Genomic DNA, 10,313 nt, shown 5'->3' with positions numbered 1-10,313 from the left:
CCGAGGAGCGGAATGAGCCCCAGCCGGGCGGGGAGGGCACGCACGCCCAGCGGCCCCGCCGCTCTCCGCTGGCCCCGGGAACCCACCCCATCGCCGGCAGCCGCGGCTCACGACGGCCCGCTCCGGCGGCGGGCGCGTGGCTGCCTCGCCCTAAGGGGCGGCGGGTAACGGCGGCTCCGCGCTCGGGCCCGCTCCGCCGTTCGGGGCCGACGACAAGGGCTGCGGGAAGGAGGGCGGGAGGAGGCTTCCCGCCCCGCCGGGCCCACCGCGGCAAAAGCCGCCACACTGCAGAGGCTGCCGGCGGCGGTTATAAATAACACGCCGCTGAATGGCGTCTACGCCTCCTTACTACGCGCCGCGCCTCAGCCCCGCCGGGCACCGCCCCCCGCCGCCGTCGTGACGGACAGGCGGTCGCACCAATGGGGGCGCGGCCCCTGGCGGGCGGTGCGGCGCGGGGCCGGGCCCGGCGGTGGCGGCCCCCGCGGCCGCGCTGAATGAGGGCAGGGAGGGAGGGCGGGGAGCGCCGGGGCGGGCCGCGGGGCCGGGGCGCTGGGCTGGCCGGGAGCCTGGCGGCGGCGGCGGCTCCGGGGATGGTCCACGCACTGGCGCCGTCACGTGTTGTTCTCCTTGGAGTGAGCCTGAGCGGCGGCGGCGGGTGGAGGGGGCTGGACGGGCGAGCACGGCCCCCGCCGCCTGTTTTGGTGCGGGGCGCCGGGAAACTCCGTGAAGAAGCCGGCGGAGAGGGAGTCGCCGCGGCGGTGCCCGCTCCCCCGCCGGCCTGAGGCACGGGAGGGGGCCGCGCCACCGGCCGCTGAGGCGCTGCCGACTGGAATGAAGAGGAGGAGGAAGAGAGGATGTTCCTTCGGCACTCGGGCTGCCTCCCCTCCCGCCGCTGCCGGGCTGCGCCGTGTGTGGAAATGGCACTTTCTCTGCCTAACGAGATGGGACTGAATGGGGTCGCCAGCCTCCTCCGCACGCACGAGCGGGAGAAGCAGCAGCAGCAACCTCAGCGCTGATATTTGGGGAAGGGGGGGTTGTGTTGTGGGCGGCTTTTTTTTTTTCCCCCTCTTTTTTTGGGAGGGGGGGAGAAGGGGGAAAGAAGCGTGTATTTTTGGGTGCAAACCCCGGACTTTGCAAAACAATCTCCGCCCTCAAGAGGATATTTAATCTGCAACAGAAATCGCTACTCGCGGAGGCAAACTTGAGACGGGGAAGGGGTGCAGGGAGCGGAGGAAGGGGACCCCCGCCCCGCGCCCGGCCCCGGCAGAGCCCGACCTCTGCTAGGGAAGATGCGTTTCTGTTTCCCGGCGGCTGCTCTTGGGACGAGACTTTCGTCTGGACTGATCGGGACTGGACTTTTTAAGGACGCGCTTACCCATCTAAGGGCGGTTTGGGCATAAACAGCAACGCAAACTCTGATTTGGTGCTGGAAGCTGCCTCTGCCACTGAACAGCTGCTCTCACCCTGCTTCTGTCCCTCCTCCGTCCCGTTCTCAAAAGGGGATCCTGAGCTATTTGCTGCTTTTTTCTTTTTTGATTGTTGTTGCATGAATTTTATTTTAGGTGGTTGTCTTTTCTGGCTGGCTTGGCTGTTTTGGGGTCTTGCGGACTGCTAGCTGCAGTAACAGCTCCACTGCCTCTCGCCATGGCTAGCCCCACAGATAATAACGAGGGCTTCTTCTCAGATGTCAGAAAGGTGGGTTACTTGCGCAAACCCAAGAGCATGCATAAACGCTTTTTCGTGCTGAGGGCAGCCAGCGAGTCTGGACCCGCCCGGCTGGAGTATTACGAGAATGAGAAGAAATGGAGACACAAGTCAGGGGCCCCCAAGCGCTCCATCCCACTAGAAAGCTGCTTCAACATCAACAAACGGGCTGACTCCAAGAACAAGCACCTGGTGGCCCTCTACACCAAGGACGAACACTTTGCCATTGCAGCTGACAGCGAGCCTGAACAGGAGAGCTGGTACCAAGCGCTGCTGCAGTTGCACAACAGGACCAAGGGCCACCACCATCTCCATCACCATCACCACCACCACCACAGCGATGTCACCTTTGGAGGCAGCAATGCAGGACTGGGGGAAGCAGGTGAGGACAGCTATGGCGAGGTAGCCCCTGGCCCGGCTTTTAAGGAAGTTTGGCAAGTAATTCTAAAGCCTAAGGGCCTAGGCCAGACAAAGAACCTGATTGGCATCTACCGCCTGTGCCTGACTAACAAGACCATCAGCTTTGTGAAGCTGAATTCAGATGCGGCTGCTGTGGTGCTGCAGCTGCTCAATATCCGCCGCTGTGGTCACTCTGAGAACTTCTTCTTCATTGAGGTGGGGCGCTCAGCTGTGACCGGGCCCGGTGAGTTCTGGATGCAGGTGGATGACTCGGTGGTGGCGCAGAACATGCATGAAACCATCCTGGAGGCCATGCGAGCCATGAGTGAGGAATTCCGGCCCCGCAGCAAGAGCCAGTCCTCCTCGAACTGTTCCAACCCCATCTCCGTGCCCCTTCGCAGCAGGCACCATGTCAACAATCCTCCACCCAGCCAAGTGGGGCTCAGTCGCCGGTCCAGGACCGAGAGTGTCACAGCCACCTCTCCTGCTGGTGGTGGGGGTGGAAGTACGGGTGGCAAACCCAGTTCTTTCCGGGTTCGAGCATCAAGTGATGGGGAAGGCACGATGTCGAGGCCTGCCTCTGTGGATGGCAGCCCAGTTAGTCCCAGTGCCAACCGGACCCATTCGCACAGACACCGTGGCAACTCCAGGCTCCATCCTCCGCTGAACCACAGCCGGTCCATCCCAATGCCTTCCTCGCGCTGCTCTCCTTCAGCCACCAGTCCGGTCAGCCTGTCATCTAGCAGCACTAGTGGCCACGGCTCCACCTCGGACTGCCTGTTTCCACGAAGGTCTAGTGCTTCGGTTTCCGGCTCCCCTAGCGATGGCGGATTTATTTCTTCTGATGAGTATGGTTCCAGCCCGTGTGACTTTCGCAGCTCTTTTCGCAGCGTGACCCCAGATTCGCTGGGACATACCCCACCAGCTCGGGGTGATGAAGAGCTCAACTACATCTGCATGGGGGGGAAGGCCACCTCCTCTTGCTGCAGCCTGGCAGCCCCCAATGGCCACTTCATCCCACGCACCTGCCACCCACAGCAGCAGCCCCGCTACCCTAGTACGCCGTGCTGTCCCCGAGGTGGTAGCGAGGAGGTTGCCGACTTGGACAAGACATTCAGGAAGCGGACTCACTCTGCAGGCACTTCGCCCACCATCTCCCACCAGAAGACACCCTCACAGTCTTCAGTGGCCTCCATCGAGGAGTACACAGAGATGCTGCCTTCTTACCCCTGTGGTGGCAGCCGGCTGCCCTCCTACCGGCACTCAGCCTTCGTGCCCACGCACTCCTACCCAGAGGAGTGTCTGGAGATGCACCACCTGGACAGTGGCCATCATCGGACCAACTCCACCCCACACACGGACGATGGCTACATGCCCATGTCACCCGGCGTAGCCCCTGTGCCCAGTGGCGGGGGGCCCCCAAAGGGTGGTGACTACATGCCCATGAGTCCTAAGAGTGTGTCTGCCCCACAGCAGATCATCAACCCTAGCAGGGGGGGCCGCCACCCTCCAGCCACAGTGGACTCCAACGGCTACATGATGATGTCCCCCAGTGGCAGCTACTCCCCTGATGGCGGCTCTGCGGGCTATGGCAAGATCTGGACAAATGGTGCTGGCCACCACCCGAAACTCTCGGTGGAGAGCAATGAAGGGAAGCTCCCCTGTGGCGGCAGTGACTACATCAACATGTCTCCAGCCAGCGGCTCCACCACCAGCACCCCACCCGACTGCTACTTCGGAGGCGCGGGGCAGACGGGCGTCGAGGAGGCCGCCGCCGCGGCCCACCACAAACCCATCTACTCCTACTTCTCGCTGCCACGCTCCTTCAAGCACGTGCACCGGCGGGGCGGCAGCGGGCCGGCGGTGACGGGCGAGGAGGGCAGCCCACAGCCCCACATCGCCCTTGGCTCCGGCCGCCTCCTCTACGCCGCCGAGGACTCGTCCTCCTCCGCCAGCAGCGACAGCCTGGGTGGCGGCGGCGGCACGGAGGGTGGCCCCCCGCCGCAAGCGCAGCCCCCGCGCAAGGTGGACACCGCCGTGCAGACCAAGGGCCGCCTGGCGCGACCCACGCGCCTGTCGCTGGGCGGCCCCAAGGCCAGCACCCTGCCGCGGGCCCGGGAGCAGCCCCCGCTCCTCCTGCCGCCGGAGCCCAAGAGCCCCGGCGAGTACGTCAACATCGAGTTCATCGCCGGCGAGAAGCCGGCTTTCCCCTCGGCCGTCCTGGCGCTGGGCTTGCCGCCGCCGCCGCCAGGCAACGAGGGCGCCGAGGAGTACATGAACATGGAGCTGGGGCCGCCGCGGGCCCCCTGCCCCGCCGGCTTCGCCGCCGCGCGGGCTGCCCCCGCGGCCCGGCTCGGCCGAGGCGCTGCCCCCGGCGGCCGGGACTACGTGACGATGCAGCTGGGGAGCGCCGCCGCGGGGGGCTCCTGCTCGGACTGCGCCGACAGCCCTTCCCCCTGCTCGCCCGCCCTCCTGCTCAACTACGCCGACGTGCGGGCGGGCCGCTCCGTCGCCGAGAAGCCCCCGCCGGCGTCGACGGCTTCCCCGGAGTTGCCGCGGCCGCCGGCCGAGCTGTCGGCGGCGCCGCCGCGCTCCTCTTCCCTGCTCGGGGGCCCGGGCGCGGGCAGCGCCTTCACCCGCGTCAGCCTCAGCCCCGGCCGCAACCAGAGCGCCAAGGTGATCCGCGCAGACCCGCAGGGCGGCCGGCGGCGGCACAGCTCCGAGACGTTCTCGTCCACGCCGAGCGCCGCCCGCGGAGCGGCTGGCGGCGGCGGGCTCGGGGCGCCCTTCCCCTGCGGCGGCGCGGGGGGCGCCGAGGAGGTGAAGCGCCACAGCTCGGCCTCCTTCGAGAACGTCTGGCTGCGGCCCGCCGCGGGGGAGACGGCCGGCGCCCCCGCCGCCCGCCGGGAGCCGGGGGCCGCGCCCGCCCTGGAGAACGGGCTCAACTACATCGACCTGGACTTGGTGAAGGACTTCAGTCACCGCCGCCACCACCACCTCCACCCCCCTGCCGAGGGCGCCGCTCTGCCGGGGGGGAAGCAGCCGCCGCCGCCGCAGCCCCCGGGCCAGCCTCGCGGGAGCGGCCACTCCAGCGACGACTTGAGCGCGTACGCCAGCATCAGCTTCCAGAAGCGGGAGGAGATGTAGGAGCCGGGCGCCCGCCGGGGAAGGTGAGCCGGAGCGGGGCCGGGGGAGCCGCGGCTCTGCTCGGGGAGTTGAGCGGCGCCGGCCGTCTCTGAGGGGAGAGGGCCGAGGTTGGGGGCCGAGGGGCGGCGGCCCGAGGCCGCGCCTTGCGGTTTCTTCCCGTGGGGACTTGCCAGCTCGCAGGACAGGCTGGCGGCGTGCAGCATCCTCCCCCGGGAAGGTTTCGGGAGTTGCCGCAGCCCGGGCAAGGTGGCTGTGACACGTTTGGGTGGTTTCATTGTGCGTTTTGGCCTTAATATCTGCAGCACGTTTTAGTGGCAAAAGCATCCGGGAGTACAGCATCTCTGCGGTGTCCCAGCGGCTGGCTCTCACCTGCACGGGGAGTTGCTTCCAAAGCACGCTGGGTGCTCCTCTTGAGGTGGGGATAGGATACTGTGCTTACCGTGCTGCCACGTTTCTTTACTTTTCAGAATTAGGTGAGGTTCAGAAGTGCGTATAGGGGAGAAAAAAAAAGTGAATTGTGGATTAACTATAAAGGTAGGGCTGGAAACAGGAAACTCTCATTGTAGTCCTGGTTTGGTCAGTAACCACTCTTGTGGCCAAGGGTAAAGCAGTCAGCTGTGTGCGTGGTTGCTTTCCCATGTGCAAAACACAGCTAATGGCATCTACCTCACAGGGCTGTGATGAGTGTTAATTCAGTTCTGTTTGCAAGGTGCTTTGAACTTGAAAAAGGCTACAAAGCGTTGCATTTGTCACTTGTGTTTCAACTGATACTAAGCGCGGCTGTCCCATGCTCACAACAGTGGTAAAAACTGCATAAGAAATGGGCTGTCTGAACTGTGTCTTTGGCATTGACTGATGTATTCTATTTTTCCTTGAAACTTTTCATTTTTAATTTGGGAAAAACTTCTGCCAGGCTGTTGCACGTTGATTACAGGCGTGTAAGATGAGTAGGAGCATTGTTGCAAGGAATGTGATGTTTCTGCTACGTGAGAACTTCACGCAGCATACACAAAAAAAATCTTGTTTAGAGCTCCCACAGTGTAGCGCACCTGTGTGAGTCCTTTCAGGAGAGGTGGAGACTGTTTTGGTGCAGACAAGCGCTAGTATGTAGCCACCCAGTTAATCTTGTTGCAACACTCAATTTTAGCAGTTTTCTACATACTTGAGCAGCAGCGATCACAGTAGTTTAAGTAGTTATTATGAATATGTGCAATGACATTAGGGGATGAATCTCATACCACTGCTTACATTTGTAAGTGTAATAAACTTAACATTTGCATTGCTTATTCGCTTGGCTCAAGGGAATGCTGAGGGCTGGTCTTGATACAATGCCTCGGATTGTATATTCACCATTCTTATCTCTTTTTCCATCTTTATAACCTGAATAAGCAAAACAATCTATTTGCTTTTGCTACTTAGCACTCGCTGCTGTTGCCTGTCAGAGCAATGTGGTGTTTTGTGTTAGTCTTACGTGACCTATGATTACCAGGTTAATCTCAAAGTCTGAGGGAAGATTTAAGATCAGTACAGATACTGCTGCTCTGGTTCAAACGATAACTGGTAGGAAATGATTATTTTTGTGGATATCTGACAGGAGCGTGCTGGCTGTCACGCTGTCTGTGACCAGACTTAGAGTGCCACGCCCTTTCTCTCTTCTGGGATGTGCTTGCAAGAGCCTGTCTAGACTGTCTTCATGATGCCCGCCCTTACCCTGGGGATCCGTATCTGCCTAGGGCAGCGTTGGTGTTACGAACTCTTCAGGGGGGGATTTTTGCCAGAGGATGCAGCCTGTTGTGCTATAAGTCACATTGCTAGGAGCATCACTTTTTTTCTCCCCCTGTTGTGTGCTAAGATTGGGGGAGCAAGCGTGAGAGAAAATCCACTGTCAGCATGTGGATAAATAATAAAAGCATGCAAGAGTATGAGATTGCAAGTATGGTGGGGAGCTGTGTCATAACCGTGTACTTACACAGGTTTTTTTCCAAATGCACTGATTACTTTTGCTGTAGACAACTTAATTGATCCTGCATGTCATCTTTAACATAAAAGCTGTGGCAATGTTCTTCATCATGGTGGTAGGTAGATACCTGCTGTGATTATGCTGTTCAGTGGAGGATCAGGATGTGGAAGACCTGATAGAAGAACATGCTGAAAAATATTATGCAGATGTTTTTCAGAGCAGCATTGTGAAAGGTAGTGTCTAATAGAGTAATTGCTGTTTGAAGTCGGTTCTTATTTCCCAAAATTAGGATTGGACTGAGCAAGCACAGCTTCTGGGAGGCGGGAGAAGAGTCAGGCTATAATTATATGGGGAGTTTGTAGCCATGGCTGTTCCCTTTCCCTTCCCACTATAAAGCTGTGTCAGTTGCTTGTAGCTTTCTCAGACATTAACCCTTTGGGCTGTTATTTCCCAGGCTAGATTTCTTGCCGTCAGCTGCTCCTTTCCTCGCAAAATTCAGCCCAATTAGCTCATCTGTTGTTGAGTGTGTTAAGGAAAAAAACACCATGTTTTGTCTGCGTTAAACCATTTTTACAGCTGTTTTTTGACATGTCCTCATACCTTTTTTGCTTTGGAGGTAGAACTTAGGTTTGGCAGGGGAATCAGCCCATGTAGGTTATACCTTCTACCATTCTTGAGAAAATCTGCCTGGAGCTGAGTGATTTACAGGCCTGCAAACAGTCTGTTTGCACATGCCTAAAAAAGTTGTTGAGCACCTTCAGCTAAACCGTTCTCCTGAAAATTCCATGTGTAGTGAGGGTGTTCCAGTTCCCCAAAGCTTTGCATGCCCTCTCCAAGGAGCAGTCGGGCGGGCTGTGCTGCCTCCTCCTTGGCCAGCTTCCCCCCGTGCTCCTCCTGGCAGGTGAGGCCATTCAGGCTCTGGCTGAGAGTGGGGAGGCTGCAGTTGTTGTTTCTCCTGTTGGTGTCCGAGCGACATGAGAGAGGAAGGAAAAGCTACTTGGTATGTTTGCAGGTACAGCGGAGAGGAGAGAACATCCAGACCTGGGAAGAGAGGGGTGAAGCTGCAAGTATCAGAAAAAGGGATGGGGAAGGCTGCATTAAGTACTCTTCTTTTGCTCTCCATCTCTTTTGTGGGTTATTATTTACACTTTTGATCTCAGAAGTAACAAAGGGATTGCATGTGTGCTTTTTTTTTTTCTTCTCCATAGAGCAGCCTTCCACCCCACTCCAAAGACCAAAACTATCTGGATAACTCTTGTTTTATCCATTCTGGAATCTTCTGTTGTTCCAGACTACAAGACAAGGACCCCAAATGTTGGCCATTCATCTCCTAATGGGTAAAATGTTTGTTGCTGTTTTGCTGCAAGCTAGCGAACTCCTCTCATCCCTGCTCCCCTGTACTCCCTCCCAGCTGCCTCCAGGTTGCTCAGGCATTACATTCTGAAGTATTTTTAACCTCTTTCAAGTGTACTTACTTCTCCTAATGTTAAAGACAGTGGCTGAAATAATCACGTTGTTTTCCAAATTTAATTAAAAAACATTTCTCTCGCACCCACAGCATTCCTCTGCACCCTCCAATCCCATTGCCTTCCTTGTCATATATTCTTGGCTGTTTCCTAACAGCTGGCCCTGCCCTGGCCTTTCTAGCTCTCTGCTCTCCTGTCAAAAGGTGCAGCAGTTTCAGTCCAGTCCTGCACGTTCTTCTGCCCAAACACTTCCCTCTACTTCAGAGAACTGGGTGCTGTTGTGTGTGTCTAGCCTAGCTGGTGACTCTGGTGCTTGGACCCTCTGATAAGTGGGCTGTTAAGCTGTAGCTGGAAGGCCACATTGCTGCAGCGGCCAATTCGTGCTGGGAAACACCAGCCTATGACATGGAGAAAGTGAGGGGAGAGCTAGGGAGGGGAAGAGCAGTGTTGCTGTAAGGCGTTTTCCTCCTCAGAGTTTTGCATGCACAGATGAGCAGATGTGGATATGCTGTGGATCCTGATTTTGGGATTGCTGTGAGAAGAGAGCTCCTAGAATGAGCAGGGGTATTGAAGATGAACCGCTGATAGCTTGTGTTCTGAGTATGTAGTCAAAAAATATTCCAAAAAGGAAACCATTAGACGTTGGCTCCGGAGAAACAGGAAAGGCTTTAGTAGGATAGTAGCATGAATCCAGGTAGGTGGCTTTGATCTCCGGAGCTTCAAAGCAAAGCCATTATTCCCCTGCCTCATTTCCATTTTGTTGATGAGTCTGAGAACTCGTGAAAGTGAGTGCTAATAACACCAAATAGAATATGTGTAGTGTGAGCAAGTGGTAACTTGGCTCACTGGCAGCTTTATTGACGCTTATTTTACCCAGTGCATGGGTGGTTTGGGGTTTTTTTTGGTGATGTAAGAAAATGGAATAAGTATAATGGGAATACAGTACAATGGCATCTATATGGTTGTTAGGCTTTTTGTCTGGTTCCAGTTAAAGCAAAGCACTACTGAGGGGAAGAGCTAAACATTTGTTTGGGTCTCATGAAAATGCACATGATGGTAAACAGAAAATTACTCATGTAATTCTTGTATAATATATCTGGACTTTTTTTGTTGGGACATTGCTTGCTTTTTTATTTTATTTCTTTAATAGTTTTCAATAGCTAGTTTTGTTTCCTCAAGTTAAAAACTTAAGGTGGAACAACTGAAACACAGCAAATGCCAAAATAAGACGTGTACAATTAAATTAAGTTTTGGGGGGAGGAGGTTGTTTCCAGAACTGAAAGAACAGAAGTTTCTGTAGTTTTGGGTCAGCACCAAGGTAAATACCATAAGTTATGAAAGTTTTCCATGCTTTATGGATATTACTGTAGACAAAACAGTGCATTTCTTACTGTATGCACACACCAGTTTTTCCTCATACCTAATTATTTGCCAAAATTGAGCCTGTGTCTCCACATACTCGTGTATTTGCAGTTCTCCTGTTTAACAAGACCACAAGCTTATAATTAATGTTTTCAGGTTTTTTGAGGGTTTGTTGGATTTTTTTTTCTTTTGTAATTTAGACGGTAGATCAGTTCCTTTAATTTAGTTACATTAAACTGTAGTATTGATTATTTCCCCACCCCGATTTTAATGAC

General features: G+C 56.1%; 1 protein-coding gene across 3 annotated transcripts in view; it reads left to right on the top strand.

Moving 5' to 3' along the window:
* Positions 1-546: 546 nt before the first annotated feature.
* Positions 547-10,313, top strand: part of IRS1 (insulin receptor substrate 1) — a 58,083-nt gene continuing 48,316 nt past the window's right edge. For all 3 annotated transcript variants that reach the window (XR_008578327.1, XR_008578328.1, XM_054835738.1), the window contains exon 1: positions 547-5,273. Coding sequence is in view for 1 of the 3 variants with exons in the window: in XM_054835738.1 (XP_054691713.1) it covers positions 1,645-5,250 (3,606 nt within the window). In the remaining 2 variants the exon portion in view is untranslated. The remainder of the gene's footprint in view (positions 5,274-10,313) is intronic.

Source organism: Grus americana, chromosome 9 (genome assembly GCF_028858705.1).
Source record: "Grus americana isolate bGruAme1 chromosome 9, bGruAme1.mat, whole genome shotgun sequence".
In the NCBI taxonomy this organism is placed as follows: Eukaryota; Metazoa; Chordata; class Aves; order Gruiformes; family Gruidae; genus Grus; species Grus americana.
The sequence above is the reverse complement of the archived record's forward strand: the minus strand, read 5'-3'. Positions and strand labels throughout refer to the sequence as shown.